The sequence below is a fragment of the Octopus sinensis genome, linkage group LG17 (genome assembly GCF_006345805.1).
Source record: "Octopus sinensis linkage group LG17, ASM634580v1, whole genome shotgun sequence".
NCBI lineage: Eukaryota > Metazoa > Mollusca > Cephalopoda > Octopoda > Octopodidae > Octopus > Octopus sinensis.
The window spans coordinates 4659303-4678753 of record NC_043013.1 but is presented as its reverse complement, the minus strand read 5'-3'; the positions used below and the strand labels follow the sequence as shown (position 1 = coordinate 4678753).

Genomic DNA, 19451 nt, shown 5'->3' with positions numbered 1-19451 from the left:
GTCCATTCTGTCAAATGTCTTGGAGTGGTTCAAATTGATTAGTGCTCCTCCAAAGCCCGATCAATTCCCAACCGTTTTACGATGTATTGCAAAGGCTAGTGCGAAGAACAAGCGGCAGCCTCTTGGTGAGCACCGTAGCTAAAATCTTCAACTGTTGAGTAGAGCTATGGGCCTGGAGTTTTCAGTCACGTACCCCTTGTTCAGATCCTTCCCTAGTAGAGTCACCACTCCTTGGCTCACACAATTGGAAATGCTTTCAATCTGTTACCAAGTGCCGTACACGGTTGCCAAAATCAGACATGTGGAAGTATAGTTTATAGGGCAGACCATCCAATCCTGGTAATTTGTGTTCCACTTCCTCCACTGAAATTGGTTTCTCGCAACACTCACCCTCCTTGTCTGATAGGTTTGGCATACCATCAAAGTAGGCCTCAAATCCCGTTGACTCAAGTATACCACTCCTTCAAAAGCAGTCGGCGAAGTACTGCCAAAACACTGCGCTCATCTGTTTGGAATCATTCCTAGAAGAGGGAATGATTTTCACTAAGAAAAGAACAATAGTATACGAGTGCATTAATCGCACAGAAAGAAACAGAAAAATGTCTGGGAAAAGTGTGGCTTTCCATAGTTTATATCTGCCAAGGAAGGCAATATGGGAATGCCATAGATATTTGTTTAGCAGTCAGCATAAATGGTCACCTGCTGGACTCTTCTGTTTGGTATTGTGCAATGGAGGAGCATTCCTATTAGCAAGATGGATTGTGGAAGGGCTGTGTCAACATGTCACTGTTGCATTATTGAAAGCCAACAAAATGGAGGTAGCTGGCAGAATTCTGAACAACAGGAGACAGTAACTAGGCTAAAATCAACCAGGGCATGTTGGTTAGCTTGCAGCCTGGCACCTGGTCTCTTTTGCCAAACCGCTAAGTAACAGGGACACAAACACATCAGTATCGGTTGTCAAGCAATGCTAGGGGGACAAACACAGACACACAAACACACATATATATATATATATATATAATATATATATATATATATTATATATATATATACATATATGCGATGGACTTCTTTCAGTTTCTGTCTACCAAATCCACTCACAAGGCTTTGGTCGGCCCAAGGCTATAGTAGAAGACACTTGCCCAAGGTGCCACGCAGTGGGACTGAACCCGGAACCATGTGGTTGGTAAACAAGCTACTTACCACACAGCCACTCCTGTGCCTATTGTTCAATATGTTCTTATTTATGATGGTTGAATATGATTACAGGGGTATTTGGTTGAGCAATCAAGTCATGTTACTAATCTCCACTTTTACATCAATATTTAGTTCAGACATCATAATACAATTAAAATATTAGAAGTGTTAATCATAAAAGTTAGAGATATAAAATAGAATAAACAATATAAATTTTTATTATTTTTTAAAAAAAAAGCAAAATTGTATAGGAAATAATCTAGAAGTGTCTTGTGTAATATTTATTGTAAAATATCTGATATTTTGACACATAAATGAATCTATTCATTTCATCATTTAGTTATTTGTTTTGGAATACTGAAAATCATACTGAAGATTCTTTTAAACAAGGACCAAGTAATTTCTTCTTGTGGAAAGCTGATGTCTGTTCTTTATACTTGTGTAAGTGTAGCTGTGGTTGGTACCGTATAGGTTCAGTTATGGACTGAGTTTCTGATCCCTGAGAAATGTTTGACTTTTTAGAAGAAAGTTGAGAGCAAGATTTAATATCATCATAGGTTTTGGATCTTGAAAAAACTACTGAACTATTATTATCAAATCGATTTTCAGTTCGAGCGATAGTAGCAAATTTCTTCAATTCAGTTCTGGTTCCAGGATTTGTTATCTGTCCACCTGCAAAAAAAAAAAAAAAATATATGTATATATATAAAGTTAATCCAAACATGAAAGCACAAAAAAACACAACAACACGAGGACGTGGAACAAATATAGTATTATTGGATGCTCAGGAAAGAAGGAGGGTTTAACGTTTCAAGCGGAGCTCTTCGTCGGAAACATAGGAGAAGGAAAGATCCAGAGAAGGGAAGACAGAGGAAAAAAAAATCGCCAATGGTACACACGCGGTTACATTTTGAATATATACATGTATATATATATATATATATATATATATATATATATACCAGAGTAAACACATAAATGTGAAACAAGGTGGAAAAAAGAGTACTCAAATACCAGTGGTAGAGTAATATGCTTTATTTAAAGCAGCAGAAAATTCAACAAAATCTGTTACTCTGAGTTTCTCGTTGCCGTTCATCAGACAGTTTTTTGCAAAAACTGTCTGATGAACGGCAACGAGAAACTCAGAGTAACAGATTTTGTTGAATTTTCTGCTGCTTAAAATAAAGCATATATATATATATTATATATATATATATACACACATATAATTCTAAGAAAAAGAAAAAACTTCAGTATATTTAGTTGTCTCTTTAAAATCAACTAAGTAAAAACAATAAAATTTATCAGTTGCTGGTGATGGTGCTTGTTCTTCCTCCACATCCTCTTCCACAACACCGTCATTTTACACCTGTTTTACGATGCTGGCATGAATTGCATAGGTTGTCACTGTTCAAATTAGTTCTTGTTTGTAGATACAAAATTCCTAGACGTGTTGGTGACCATGTCTCACTCATATATTTTATTCTATGATTTTTACCATCAATTATTTTACAGAGTATATGGAAAGGAGTTGATGATGGAGGGCAGCAGAGGGAGGGCGGAGAAGGTGCAGAAAGAAGGTGATTGGTGGAGAGCAGCAGAGGGAGGGCAGAGAAGGTGCAGAAAGGAGGTGATTGGTGGAGAGCAGCAGAGGGAGGGCAAGAAAGGTAACTTAGGGAGTAAAGGTAACTGAGTAAGCAAGGGGATGTAATATGTACTTATTCTGCAGATGATAGAGGATGTGATGGGTTTTAGGGGAATGAAATGTGGGTGGGAGGACAAGGTCAAAAGGCCAGAGCCCCCTAAGGACAAGTATTACAAAGGTGGTTCTAGGATATCAACTTTACAGTGGTGGGCAGGTTTTCTTGAGTGCAGCAAGGTGCCAGGTATCTTAGTCCTTTGTATGGCCTGGCTCAGTATTTTTAGACTGGCCATCAATACTTCATTCCATGTTTTCCTTTTCCACAAGTTCCATCCATCTAAAGTGATCAGCACTTCTTTATGCAACTATCCTCATCCATATGCATCATATGATATGTGTGTGTGTGTGTGTGTGTGAGTGTAAATGTATGTATTAATAAAATGAATAGCAAATTTTTAGGAATTTTGTAACTGGAACTGTCCACCCAAACTTCAGTGTTAGTGTGGTAACTAATTACTTAGAACTTGAACATGAAACATACATCATCATCATCATCGTTTAGCGTCTGCTTTCCATGCTAGCATGGGTTGGACGGTGCAACTGGGGTCTGGGAAGCGAGAAGGCTGCACCAGGCCCAGTCAGATCCGGCAATGTTTCTATGGCTGGATGCCCTTCCTAACGCCAACCACTCCATGAGTGTAGTGGGTACTTTTTATGTACCACCGGCACAGGTGCCAGACGAGGCTGACAACTGCCATGATCGGATGGTGCTTTTTACATACCACCGGCACGGAAGCCAGTCGGGGCAGCGCTGGCTACGGCCACTTTCAGTTGGTTCTCTTATGTGCCACCAGCACTGGTATCACAGCTACAATTTCCATTGATGTTGATCGATTTTGAAAAACATGCATTGCATACATACGTGCATACCTGTGTACATACAGACATGCATTTATTACATACATACATTACATGCTTATATACATATGTATTCACACACATACATTCATGCATACATACATGCATACATACATATGCATACACAATACCACACGCAGGTTATGCATGGGTATCCTCTTCTCATAAACTAGAAACAAATGATTATATCATCACCAAGTAAGGTAGCAAGCTGGCGGAATTGTTAGCATGTTGAGCAAAATGTTTTGCGACATTTTGTCTGTCTTTATATTCTAGGTTCAAATTCCACTGGGGTCGACTTTGCCTTTCATCCTTTCGGGGTTGATAAAATAAGTACCAGTTGAGCACTGGGGTCGAAGTAATCAACTCATCCACTCCCATGAAATTACTGGCCTTGTACCAACATTTGAAAGATATATACAATTAGAAGGACTGAGGTAGGAATAAAAGTAATAAAAGTCATTATTGTGAGATTATTAAAGAGATTCAAGCATACCGGCAGTTTCATAAGTTACTATTCATTGCTTTGAATGAACATCGATTAATGAACAGTGTCAGGTCTAATAGTTCTTGGATAAAAAGATTATTTGTAAGGGAGGTAAGTAGTTCTGGATTTGGTGCAATTAGGTTAGATATAGAGGAAAAAAAATAGAAAGGGGGTTAGGTTTTCGATCAAAACGGATCGCAAAAAGAGAAAAAAAAGATAATCAATAGGGATCATGTATCACAGAAATGTCATGATGTAAAGTGTAAAGGGGGAAACAGATAAGGTTTATCTGTGGAAAGAAAAGCCTACGGAAAAGACCACAGTAACCTTGGTCAATAATGTCACATGTTAACACATTTACTTGCAAGTAAATAACTCTCTGTTTTAAATTTTTCCGGGTTCATAGGATTATGTTCAATGTGGCTTCATCATGCCATCCTTGCTATATTCACCCATCTTTTTTTGAAACATTCACTAGACAAAACTTACCTCTCTACTCTCACTTTCCTTTTCAAGTGATACTTGAAGAAGTTGATGAGAGATTGACCAGAGAGGAAAGTGTTTGTCTCTTATCCTTTCAGATGCGTCCACCAGATACATTCTTTCGCCATAGCCACAAGGATGATGAAAATAACTCTTCCTTCCCGTTTGAAGGAAGTAGGCGTGACAATATTGATGATAGACTCAGCTGATAAACCGACTCATCCCACACGTGACAGCAATCGTTCGACATAAGCCCACAGGTTGGAAATTGTTGGTCACTGCACAAGTGCAGAATGGTTTTGTCGCTCTGACCGCATCTCGGGTAGGTCGACCCCGTGTTTCTTGAGCTGTGTCTGTAGAGCTTATCCCAAATGGGTAGAGCTTCTCCATAGCACTACCAGGCCAGGGATCTCTGGAAGTTGTCCATAGGTCCTGGCCTGAAAGTTGTTTTGAACAGGTGGGTCAGGTATTCCTTGTTGATGCCCAGGTTCGCCCTGAGATTGTTGTCGTACCTCCCCTCCACTAATCCCCAATAGAATGCTTTGGTTGTGTTGAAGTCACTCAAGGTCAAGCTGGGATGGCATAGTTGCTTGAGAGCAACACACAACTATGCCATTCTGGGTCGACCTTGAGAGACTTCAACACAAGATAAGATATGAAATAGTTAAGTGGAGGAATGAAAATGGATGTGAGATGTGCAGGGATATTGCATTTGTACATCCATTATTTAGGCAGAATAGTATACATACAAGATTCCAATACCTTGTGAGTAAATTCCAATAGTATTTAAAATTGGTCAATCCAATTATAGAGTTTGTACACAGTGCTATTGAATCGAGGGTTTATTCAAAGTGACCTAAGAATAGGGAATGTATTTGTAAGGTCAAATTGACAACAGGAAGAGAGGAATAAAGAAAAGGAAAAGGAAAAAAGAAAAGCAAGGAGAGAGATATTAAGAGATGAAGAGAAGGAAAGTGTACCATTTAGTGGTCAGTTAAGATAAATTGATAGTAGGAATGAGGAGGTGAGGGTGATAGAGAGAGAAAGATATGAGAGTGTAAAAAGATGATAGGGTAAAGAGTAAAGGAGAGTCAGATAGAAGGAATGGGGGTGATAAAGAGAGAGAGAGAGAGAGAGAGAGAGAGGTATAATAGTGTAAAAAGAAAAGGAGTGTCAGGTATGTAGTGATATGTAGTGATGGGGAAGAGAGAGGGGGTAGGGGTAGTAATATGGTGGAATGAAGAATTTGGGAATATAGATTAGGTTTGTTGGACATATGTACACTTGCAATACGATTCTAGTAACCATAACCAAGACTCACACACATATGTAAACATTTACATGCACACACCTACACACACGACGAAGACAATTACAAATTACATTCACACAAACACAGATACACAAATGCAACACAACCCATACAGACATGCATATATGCATACATATATACACACACACGCAAACACAATACACCCATTCCCCAGTAAAAAATCACACACACACACTTAAAAGAAAAACACACACATATACACACAATAGAATCCCAACAATCACTACAAACACTCACAAACACACATACACACCACCCGGATAAACCCAACACACACAGACACACACAGAACCCCTGATAAATACAACACACTCACTCACACATACACACCCACACATACATATGCTCCCTCACACACACACACAACAAGGACAATTAAAACAACACAAACGTACTCAGACAGACACACACATAACATCCCCACCAACACAAAACACACAAACGTACACATGCACACACACACGAACAAACACAACACCCTGACAAATACCATTCACAAACATACACACCACCAGGACAATTATAACAACACAAACATACTCAGACTGAGACGCACACAAACTCACATGATTTTCATTGAACTCCTAATACTTTTTGTTGAATATTTTCTTAAATACTTTCTTGTAAACTGTTTCTAACATTTTTCTTATTATTATCAAAGAATGCATATATGTATTTTAATACTTTTGTGATAACCAGGACTTAACACAACAAAGCTTATACAAAGCTTTACATTTTACTTTTGACAATCTTTTTCTAAAAAAGTGAAACCGGTCAAGAGAATAAACATCTTTAAAATTGCATTTTCAAACCTTCTTTCATATCATCATCATCATCGTTTAACGTCCGCTTTCCATGCTAGCATGGGTTGGATGGTTCAACTGGGGTCTGGGAAGCCAGTCAGATCTGGCAGTGTTTTTACAGTTGGATGCCCTTCCTAACACCAACCACTCCGTGAGTGTAGTGGGTGCTTTTTACGTGCCACCAACACAGGTGCCAGACGAGGCTAGCGAACGGCCACGCTCGGATGGTGCGTTTTACGTGCCACCGACATATAAATATATATATATATATATATATCCCCGTCCAACCCATGCTAGCATGGAAAGCGGACGTTAAACGATGATGATGATGATGATGACATTTAAATATATCTATATACAATGAAATCAAAAGCATTTGAAGTCAAACAAAGTACAATCTTACTGGTTTTCTGATTCTGTTGTCTTTCTGCAGATATTTTAAAACTGTGTTCTTCCTCAGATGTCTTAAGTGACTGGTAGTTACAATCACTGCTGTTCGTATGAGTCTTTGGGATCCCACGAGTACTCTGAAATGTTGTACTGTTAACAAAATGTACAGGAGGAGATGAACATGGATGATCATAAGGGTTCATTCTTACTGCAGAATCTGGCTGACAGGATGATGTTTGATCAGACGACAGTGCTGGACTTTGGTCTATTGAGTAACTAGTTGGTCTTGGAGGAGGATCTGATGCACAATCTAAGCTTGAAGATGTGCCATGTAAAGTACATATCCAATGTGTTCCAGTTAGCAACTCATCCTTCTGATGCTTAAATAACTCGCGATGCTGATAAAACAATAAATAAGCTGCTTTTGTTACAACCTCTTTTTTTGAAATTGGTTTTACTTGAGTGTCATCAAATTGATACCAAGAACCATCCACAGGATTTTTGCAGAATGCTGAAAATGAACAAAGACAAAAAAAAAAAAACATTTAAATAAATCCACATTTTCTGAACTTAAAAATACATTAAATATTTAGTAAATTTAAAAGCAGGATTCATTTCAGAATTTTTTCTCGCTTACTTGTTTCAGTCCTCACTGCAGCCATGTTGGAGCACTGCCTTGAAAAATTTTAGTTGAATGAATCAATCCCAGTACTTGTTTTTTATTAAAGCCTGGTATTTATTCTATCAGTCTCTTTCACTGAACTGCTAAATTACAGGGATGTAAATATACCAACACCAGTTGTTGAGCAGGGGTGGGGTACAAATAAAAATACAAAGACACAAAATGTAAACAAAAATACAAAGACATGTAATAGGCTTAAACACAGTTTCTGTCTAACGAATCCACTTACAAGGCTTTGGTTGGCCTGAAGCAATATAAGAAGCCACTTGCCCAGGGTGCAAGTGGGACTGAACTTGAAACCATGTGGTTGAAAAGTGAGTTTCTTAACCACAAGGCAGTTTACTTTTCATCATTCAGCTAGTATTAGTCTAGCATAATGTACTCTGGGCCATTATAAATCCTCCCTTTTTAAATTTGGTCAATTTGATTTTCATCAGATGCATCGATAACATTCACAACCACCCTATCAAAAAAACAAAAACAAAACAAAAACAAAAAAAACACAACAAACATCAACTGGTACATATAATCAAGATAGTTATAGAGGTATCCAAGAATCATACTACAAAAGATGGGATTAACATGTACAATTTCATTGATAGACAAACAAATAAATACACACGGCTATACACCAAATAAAATCCTAAGAAATATCCCCCCCCCCAGTTGAAGATCATTCTAAACCAAAAACTGCACAGTAAATTCTAATATAAAAATGCTTATAGAATCAATAAATTTTGTAATAGACCATTGTATCACATCTTCAGATTTATATTAAACTAGCAGAGATACCCAGCATTGCTCGTGTTACATGCAATTGAAGAATTAGACTTTTTTGTTATATTTTCTGTAATGAACTGGAATACCTATGTTTCGAATTTCATCAAAATTGCAGATGAGGCTTATTTCCCTCTTTACACACCCTAAAAATAAATTGTAATCAAGCCACATGTATCCCATACTACTGATTTTTATGTGCAGATTCCAAAATTCCAGTCTTATTGAACCTGTTAAAAAGATTTTGCTCCTGAAAAATGAAGGTCATGGAGCTCTAAAATGTGAGAGTTAAGGCCCCTCTTGGGGGTAGGTGTCTTAATGTCAAGCAGAGAAGTTGAATTCTTGAGAATCTTTTTAACTTGGGTCTTATATCTATTGTTTGAATTTCTTTGAAATAGGAAATATATCTTCACTGGGTTTGTAAAAGAGAGCAAAGTTACAGGAAACCAAAAGACGAATGATCACAACAAGCAGTCAGCTACAGTACCCTAGTCGCTACCACTCCCAATGTAGTATTCCTCACCATGGTAAGATGCATTACGAATCTATAGCAATTGGAAGGGCGTGACCCAACTGAAATATACATTAACAACTGTGTGACGTGAGGGCTAAGGAGAAATGAAAGTTTGAGTTTGCATATGACCACTATAGTGATACGTAACTGGACAGAATAAATATACAATCTATAAATGTCTTTGAACAACCAGTCACTCATTTGGGAAGGCATTGAAATCAATGTTACCATGTGGGGACTATGTGTGATCCAGTGATAATAAAAGACTGAAAGGAAATCTGCAATCAAATAACTTTACTCAACACTTTGCAACTGAATCAGTGGAGGAAAAGATGCTTCTCATTTACTTGACAATTTATGCAGCACATTGCAGAAATCACAATCTAAGTGCATGTCATAGCAAACTCTTACACTGTTGAACTATTGAATTACAAATAATGCTCATCTTCTATGCTCGGATGACCCCACAGCTTCCAAGAGTACAACTATTCGTCTTTGCTTAGATAAAATGACAAAATTGTGAGTGTTAAGTCCCCATGGAGAGATCTTTCTAACTTGTAAGAAGATGAAATTTTATTTTGGAACCATCTTGGTGCTTCAAAGAAGCGAGGAGCCTGGTCGGACAGGAAAGCATGTAACTGATAATAAAAGTAAGAGGCTTGGTGCCTCACTTTTATTGTATTTCATTGAATTATGTCAGAGGTTTATTGCCTCGAGTATGAAACTTAAAAAGAACAATGTTTTGGGGCAAAGAGCAATCGGTAGGCATTGCTTGTTGCCCTCATTTTTCACCATTTCATTTGTCATTCATATCATTATGTGAGCGTCCAACCCGCAGCTTCTCTTCTTTGTAAGGCCCTTGTGGCCAATTAAATGAATAAAAAAAAAAAAGAGACCAATGGATTAAGTACCAGGCTTTTAAAATTAAGTCCTGAGGTTGATTTGTTTGACTAAAACCTTCAAGGTGGTGATGGAAGCACTCCGTCGGTTCCGGTTGATCCGAATCAACGGAACAGCCTGCTCGTGAAATTAACGTGTAAGTGGCTGAGCACTCCACAGACACGTGCACCCGTAACGTAGTTCTCGGGGATATTCAGCGTGACACAGAGAGTGACAAGGCTGGCCCCTTGAAATACAGGTACAACAGAAACAGGAAGTAAGAGTGAGAGAAAGTTGTGGTGAAAGAGTACAGCAGGGATCACCACCATCTCCTGCAGGAGCCTCGTGGAGCTTTTAGGTGTTTTCACTCAATAAACACTCACAACGCCCGGTCTGGGAATCGAAACCGCGATCCTATGACCGCGAGCCCGCTGCCCTAACTACTGGGCCATTGCGCCTCCACCTTCAAGGTGGTACCCCAGCATGGTCACAGTCAAAATAACTGAAACAAGTAAAAGATAAAAGAGACACACTACAAGATGTAATCCTACATGTACCATGGTAGAAAGTAATGAAATGTTTTTAATTATGTTTGCTCTATCAAGACTGATTTGGAGTTAAACAACTCTAATTAAGAAATCTTTATTACAAAACAAATTAGAATTTATGAGTGCAAAATCTTAGACAACTTGACAGACATCATAGTTTTCTTGTTCTCAAAGTAAACAGTTTTTTAAAATATGTATTTCATATAGGCAATTATCACAAAGAAAATGTTTACTAGTATTTCTATTTTTCATTTATAGAATAGCAATAGAGGTCTGCACTAGTGTTTCATTAAAACACTTATATACCATAGAATGGAACTGACTTGAAAAAATAAGCTAACTTTACTTTTTTTATTTATTTGGTTCAAATGCAGCCAGCAAAAGCTGTGCATCTTGCTGAGCTAGCATCTCAAAAGAAATAATCATTACAGTAATAGTAAGAGTGGGAAGGCTAGTAAAGTGATTACAACTTTTTTCTTATACGAACTTTACAAGGAACTACCCCAGTCTTTGTGAGAACACATTACAAAGGGAAACATTTTTGATCCTTCCAATTACTGACCAAGAGCCTTCCAACATACCAAAATTAAAATGTTTCTTCTTAATCTCTATGATGAATACTATGACTTACAAACAACCAGATCTAATATAGAATTCTACCCACTCACTTCAGGAAAGACAATTTCTTATACTTGACATCAGCAAAGCTTCCAACCCTATCTGGCATTAGAGCCTCCTAAATTAGGTTACGAGTCAACAGGATTCTATCCATTTCTTTTCTTTTGGACTGAACATTTTTCTGACAGATCACTTTATTGCCATGTGTAATGATGGAACTCTCTGTTCCACTCTGCGTTAACTGTGGTACACCCCAAAACTAAGTTATCACTGCTACACTATTTCTTTAATACATTCAACACCTATTTGCTGTCACTTAGCAACACATACTTTTATCAGCTAAAGAGGGAACCACTACATGGTCATTTCCCCAGCTTGAAATAACAGCTCTACATCTCTCATATCAATTTTACCATCTTTGATCACAGGTCTGCTCAGTGTCAGGATTGGCCTAGGATTGAACAATGGTAACATATTCTTTCCCAATTCATTTCCCTAAAATAGTCCCACTCTGGAATTCCCTCATTACCCACATTCTCCTTCAGTTGTTAACTACATCAGTTTGGTAGTGCACGGCTTCAATGCCTTAGATGAAACTATTCAAAAAACTAAACACGTGTTGGTGGCACGTAAAAGCACCATCCGTTCGTGTCCGTTGCCAGCCTCGCCTGGCCCTGTGCCGGTGACACATAAAAGCACCATCTGTTTCGTGGCCGTTTGCCAGCTCTATCTGGCCCCGTGTTGGTGGCACGTAAAAGCACCATCAGTTTGTGTCCGTTGCCAGCCTCGCCTGGCCCCCGTGCCGGTGACACGTAAAAGCACCATCAGTTCGTGTCCGTTGCCAGCCTCGCCTGGCCCCCGTGCCGGTGACACGTAAAAGCACCATCAGTTTGTGTCCGTTGCCAGCCTCGCCTGGCCCCCGTGCCGGTGACACGTAAAAGCACCATCAGTTTGTGTCCGTTGCCAGCCTCGCCTGGCCCCGTGCCGGTGACACGTAAAAGCACCATCAGTTCGTGTCCGTTGCCAGCCTCGCCTGGCCCCCGTGCCGGTGACACGTAAAAGCACCATCAGTTCGTGTCCGTTGCCAGCCTCGCCTGGCCCCCGTGCCGGTGACACGTAAAAGCACCATCCGTTTGTGGCCGTTTGCCAGCTCTGTCTGGCACCTGTGCGGGTGGCACGTAAAAAGCACCCACTACACTCACGGAGTGGTTGGCGTTAGGAAGGGCATCCAGCCGTAGAAACACTGCCAGATCTGACTGATGAAGCCTTCCAGCTTCACAGATCCCAGTTGAACCGTCCAACCCATGCTAGCATGGAAAACGGACGCTAATTGATGATGGTGATGAATTATTTTTCACTTTTGACTGGTGATTTATTGCTGCTGTCCTCATTATTCATCGTCATCATCGTTATCTCCTCCTCCTCATTATTATTATAACATCTCTTTCGCATGCTAGTATGTATTGGAAATGTTGTCAAAACATAACTCAGTACAAATTAGCCATTTGCATTACAAGGAATATATTACTATGATTGTTTATCTTACATATAATAGCTGATGCTTTTTAAATACCCAACCACTATCCCAACTCACTTGCGCTCCATCATTCATGAAAGTTGATATCAATTTTAAAAAATTAGTAAGTTCCAAATGAAGAAATAGTTATAAAATATAACTTACCTGTGTAATGACCTCCAATCAAATTTCCATAGTGGTTGCATACAGCAAACAAATCATAAGCATCCCTAAGGCTTTCATCATAAGTTGAAGAATAGCCATCATGCATATGCTGATTCCATTTACTAAAATTTACCAAATACTGACTGAGATCTAAACTCCACATTGGAAAATCAACCAGAATATCAACTTTATTGCGTTGCATTTTCACCTGGAATGAAATTTGAATAATTATCTCATGATCAATAAAATCAAAACAAAACCATTAATGGGCTAAAATGTAGATATTAAAAGAGACAATACAAAATTACTAAGGAAAGAAATAATTAAGAGTATCAAAAACAAAGAAGGAATAGATAAAAATATGGGTACAGTCATAGGTATGTGATTAAATTTCCCTCTATTGCCCTCTATCACTTACACAAATACACATGGATATATATATATAATATATATATATATATATATATATAGTTAATCCAAACATGAAAGCACAAAAAAAAACACAACAACGCGAGGACGTGGAACAAATATAGTATTATTGGACGCTCAGGAAAGAAGGAGGGTTTAACATTTCGAGTGGAGCTCTTCGTCAGAAACATAGGAAAAGGAAAGATCCAGAGAAGGGAAGACAGAGGAAAAAAAAAATCGCCAATGGTACACTTGCGGTCACATTTTGAATTTTTAAAAATATATATATATATATATATATATCAACATTAAATCATTGTTATCATCATCATTTAACATCAACTTTCCATGCCGGCATGGGTTAGATGGTTTGACTAGAACTGGTAAACCAGAGAGCTGTACCTGGTTCCAGTCTAAATTGGCATGGTTTCTACAACTGGATGCCCTTCCTAACACCAACCACTTCAAGAGTCTAATGGGTGCCTGTTACATGCAAGTCAAATATTGGAATAATATTTTATTTAATCCTTTAATTATATTCCATGAATATAAATATACACGGTGGTGCTCCAGCATGACTGCAGCTACATGGCTAAAACAAGTAAAAGAATAAAGAGTATACACCTGAGAGATAAAACCTATAAAGGCATATGTTTTGACCAAGTGATAAAAGTTATGGAAAGAATTATTGCAAACTTGATCAAGGGGAGTTAGCATGAGATGGCCATGGGCTAAAAAGAAGTTCAGGGTGCTACTACATCTTCCAACTACAAAGAACGAAGAAAAACGCCGCCGCCGTGGTGATCTCATTCTTGCTCACAACATCATAAGCGGAAAGTGTAACCCCTCGAAAGAGCTGTTCTTCACTCCTGCTCCAGAGCGTCGGCTGCGGGGTCACTCCGAAAAGCTCTATCTGCGACGATTTCATCTCAATCGAAGGAGAGGGGCTTCCTCTGTCCGGGTTGCGGATCCGTGGAATAAGCTGCCGGACGAGATAGTGAAGATGCCGACGACCGCTCGGTTCAAAGTCTCTCTTGACCAGAAATGGCCTGAACTCTTTGCATCAACACCCTCCCTGTACATAACTCCATGTCCCCCTACATGGCCATGCTTTTTGCATTCTGAGCCAAAAAATTAACTTAACCTTACATAAGAACCTCTCTCTCAGAGAGGAGGGAAGATTGTGTGGGAAGTGTAATGCTGCATGATAAAGGGATGTGGATCTTGAATACAAACTATTTGTGAAGACCGGAAAGGAATGGAAAAAGTGTGCTTTACTAGATAGGTTATGTTAGTGTACATGAACAATGGAACACAAATGAGCCGAGAGAATATCTGGTAAAACAGAAATTAGATAGTGTGCAAGAGAGAAGACAGTTTGGTATGGGTATGTGACGCACATGAAGGCAGAGAGCTGCATAAAGAAGCAAGCTGGCAGAAGCGTTAGCACACCGGGCGAAATGCTTAGCAGTATTTCGTCTGTCGTTACGTTCTGAGTTCAAATTCCGCTGAGGTCAACTTTGCCTTTCATCCTTTCGGGGTCGATAAATTAAGTACCAGTTACACACTGGGGTCGATGTAATCGACTTAATCCCTTTGTCTGTCCTTGTTTGTCCCCTCTATGTTTAGCCCCTTGTGGCAATAAAGAAATAAGAAGTACCAAGTGTTGAAAGTGACTGAAATCTGTGGAAAAGGGAAGCTGGGGAAGACATGATCTCAAGTAGTTGTGTCTCACAATGGAAATGGCAAACAACCATGCATGATGAAATATATATTAAAATGGTGAGGGGAAGTAATAGAGACTGGAATGTCTATTAAATATCTACATCTGTGCTTTGTCAGTTCATACCTGCCAGGTCACCATCTCCTACCCCTCTTGCCTATTTGATACCATTCATTGCTCAGTCATTTCTTCTTTTATTCCTCCTTTATAGGATCCTGTCTTGAGCTAACTGGATCCTATAAAGGGGCTGTTGTGGTAGCAGACCGCGAAACACGGTTGTAATTCGTGCCTCTCATGAATTGACAAAAAAGCAGATCTGTCCATACTGGTTGGAAACCTAGTAGAGATAAGTAAGCTGACATCCATTTTAAGCAATCAGGTTTTATGCAAAATGTAGCATCTATATCATGTTTAAGCTTGTTGGATTGTTGGGTTAAAATGAAGTTTTGGTCAAAATTGAATAGTTTATGTACTTATACTAAGCAGTTCTAAAGGATGCTAACGGCTTACAGCTATACAACATCCTTTGCTAGACAATAACATATCATTAAATCTCCAATGATAACACATCCTTTCTAAAACTACTGTAATTTAATGTTAGAGCCACTAGTACAACCGACAGGGAGGAGCTCAACACAAAACTGATATATTTTGGGCCCACATTAAAAAATAACTGCCTGGGGACCGACCTGTAAATAAGAGTAATATATGCACAATAGTCAGTTGCCCTATTAACATTATGCATTTCAGGACTTACATAGTGTTATTATGAAGTTTTCAATAAATATAGTAGTTTCAACAAAAGAAGCACCAACTACAAATTACATTAATCTGCAAAGCTGTATTAAAGAGCAAATCCAAACAATTCCCTCTTGCATTAAAAGAACATCTGGAGAAACATTATACCAAAGACATTAGTCATTATCAAAATCAGTGAATGGAAGGAACATAGGAAATTCATGGATTAAAGGGGCCAACCTCATTAATAGATTAAATCCATTTATTAAAAATAGAGATGAACTGCATGAAACTCTTTGGCCATTGTAACAATACCAATAAATTGTAAACATCCTCCTCTTATTTTCATTTTTCTGTGCAAAATATATCAGCTTAGCACCATCCACCATTTTAAATTGATAAAGGGGTTTTAACCCTGAAGTATTGAAATATAAGTAAAAAAGTAAACTTACTTGCATTGAAAAGACTTTCTAAAACACTTTTAAAACCAACCTGTTTAAAACGTTTCAAATGAACAACCAAAATTTCAGGCAAGGAACATAGTCGTAACTTCTTTATTGCTCCTGTTTGTTGATGACGGCAATGTGGACATCTCCAGGCATCTCCACTCAGCTGCACAATTGTAGAATAGAAAGAAAAGGTGAAAGGTTCATAATATTAAATATCATTAACCCTTTCGTTACTGTATTTATTTTGAGATGCTCCATGTTTCTTTCAATTACTTTAAATATTACAAAGAATTTAGTAAAATAACTTAGTTATCATTAAGCTAGTGTTAGGAACATAAATTGTGACCAAGGTTTGGTGGAAGATTTTAATTCAAAACTTTTGAAAACAAGACATTTGTACTCAGGGCCAGAGCCGGTTTCAGCTGGGTTGGTAACGAAAGGCCATTAAGAATTTAGAAGATCAATGATCAAGCAAAAAACTTTCTTTTTTCTAATTTTACTCAAGAAATTTGTTAAATCTATACAATTTACGAAGTGATACCCAAAAGAAACTGGAATTTTGCAAAATTATTTTATTCACTTAGTTTTGCATGTTTACACTTTTATCGCCTTCAAAATATTTTCCATTTGAAGCAATGCATCAGTCAAGATGCATTTTCCATCGTTCAAAGCAGTCCTGGAACTCTTGTGAAGTGATGCTTTTTAACGCCTCTGTAGATTTTTTTTCTGCACCAGCTTTCATCATCAGTTATGATCTTCAAAAAAAGGTCCAGATCAACTTCCAATTGTTCTTTCAGATCATGACATGCATTCAGTCACGGCTGCTTTTGATCTTCCATGAACAAGGGAGGCGCAAATTTTGCTGCAACTCTTTTCATTTGCAATTCCTTGCACAAAATTCGTTGTCAGGAGCTCCAGGACACACCAGTTATATCAACAAGTGCATCAATTGTTCAGTGATGGTCCTCCTAGATCAGTGCATGATGTTTTCATTTGTTTGGGCGGTCAACAGATGCCCTGAATGAGGTTGGTCTTCAAATGACGAGTGACCATTCTAAAGCATGAAAACCACTCGTAAACTTGTGTTTTGCTCATGACAACATCCTTGTAAGCTGTTAGAAGCTTTACAACTGTTTTGGTTGCTGTTTTTCCCAGCAAGAAACAGAATTTCATGGAAGCACACTGTTCCTTCATTTCAGCCATCACAAAAATCAATGAACAGGGGAGAAGCAGTGCAAAGCAAAGATGCACCAAGTATCAGTAGGACTACACTTGATGACACCAGTTCACATACTGATGCCTGAGGGTTGCATCAAGTGGGTTCTAGCGGCAGAAGCCTGAACTACAATGGGCTTGTCCCACACAGAATGTTTCCAGTTACTTTTGGGTACTCGCTTGTATAAATTCCAACAAATATAGGACAAAGATTCTAACAAAATAATTAAAATTTCAAGAAGAAATGATAAGTTTTCAGAAGTTACACAGAAAAAGCTTTAAAAAAAATTCATCTATTGATACAATCTCTATGTTGTTGCTTAAATTGCTAAGAATAGTAACTGAATCTCTCTCAAGTCATACCTGTCACTATAAGAAAGGGATGCCATATTTAATAATTTAGTACTACATATATCCTTTTCAGATGTTGGAAAATAAGCTGGGATGGTCATAAATAGAATGCTTTATGGAAAAAGGTGATATAGATTTGTGTTTAGGTCAAGAGCAATGTCTAAGAAATTGGTCACTTTAGTGTCAATTTCAAAAGAAATAGTCAGGTTAAGTTTTTAAAAAATTTGTGTAGGGTTTTCCTGATGAGTTCCACTGACAGTTGAGATAATCCAGTCCTTGTATAGTTCACCAGAGAGGTTGGGGAAGTATTGGTTAATTTAGGAAAGAAGGAATAGGCCAACTAAGTCAGTAACCTTGGCTGAGTCTCATGTGCCCATGATTATATCAAAGAGATGCGTAGATGAGTTGCAGATCCAATTATTATATTTAAAGCGAATTAGAGTCTTCCTCACAGCCAGGAATGATACTGATGTCAGATCAGGAGATGGTAGTGGTTGCTAACATATGAAGTAATCTAAAGATCAAAGGGGAATCTGAAGATATTCAAGAACCTGTTTCTATATAATTTTATGACTCAATTTGGCCTTTGGCTTTGTGATCATTTTTAGTAAAATAGAGAATACATTTGAAGATTTAATATGAAGCTTTTAAAAATAGAATGCAATATTTATCAGAAAGTAAAATGAGAATATTTATTACCTTTTCTTCTTGTGTATATAAATAAAAACAATCTTTCAAAGTGGTATGACCCATTTTCTGTTGCATAGTTTGCACATTTATAACACTGCTATGTTCTTCCAGAAGTTGAGCTGTATGATTAACAATCCTACAAATAATATACATAAGTGCTAATATTAATAATTTTATCATCCTTCAGTGCAATTATCTCTTTAAAAAAGTTATAAAATTTCTAAATTTTCAAATGAAAATGGCTGAAATGACAACACCCAGATGGATTTAAAATCATCATCATCATCATCATCATCGTTTAACATCCGCTTTCCATGCTAGCATGGGTTGGACGGTTCAACTGGGGTCTGGCAAGCCCGAAGGCTGCACCAGGCCAGTCAGATCTGGCAGTGTTTCTACAGCTGGATGCCCTTCCTAACACCAACCACTCCAGAGTGCAGTGGGTGATTTTATGTGCCACCGACACAGGTGCCAGACGAGGCTGGCAGACGGCCATGCTCGGATGGTGTTTTTTATGTGCCACCGACACAGGTGCCAGACGAGGCTGGCAGACGGCCACGCAAGATATATATTACACACACACATATGTTGCCAAGTGGTATATTCTTGGTTATGGCATATAACCAATCAGGAATATTTTTATATGTATATATATGTATGCATGTGTGTATATGTGCAGATTTGCATGTTTTGTTTTATGTATGTATTTTCATGCATATAATTGCATGTCTAGAAAAGCTCATATATATTTAAATGATAAACTTCTAGAAAGTTTTACAGAGAGTTGTGAGAAATGATCTTTAGATGTTGAGCTTCATAGAAGAGACGAAAAAGGATTGAGATCTCTGGCAATTTGCTGGGCTTGAGAAAACACGTGAAGCTAAGTAAAATCATGGCCATCCATACGTAAAGGCATGTCCTT

At 38.2% G+C, this 19451-nt stretch overlaps 1 protein-coding gene across 1 annotated transcript in view; it reads right to left on the bottom strand.

Annotated features, from left to right (window-relative positions):
- Positions 1–1460: 1460 nt before the first annotated feature.
- Positions 1461–19451, bottom strand: part of LOC115220894 (ubiquitin carboxyl-terminal hydrolase 43) — a 52584-nt gene continuing 34593 nt past the window's right edge. Inside the window, exons 7-11 of the mRNA XM_029791091.2 lie at positions 18539–18665; positions 16317–16436; positions 12956–13163; positions 7270–7767; positions 1461–1872 (exon numbers count right to left, since the gene is read on the bottom strand). Of these exons, the coding sequence (XP_029646951.1) occupies positions 1565–1872; positions 7270–7767; positions 12956–13163; positions 16317–16436; positions 18539–18665 (1261 nt within the window). The 3' untranslated portion in view covers positions 1461–1564. The remainder of the gene's footprint in view (positions 1873–7269; positions 7768–12955; positions 13164–16316; positions 16437–18538; positions 18666–19451) is intronic.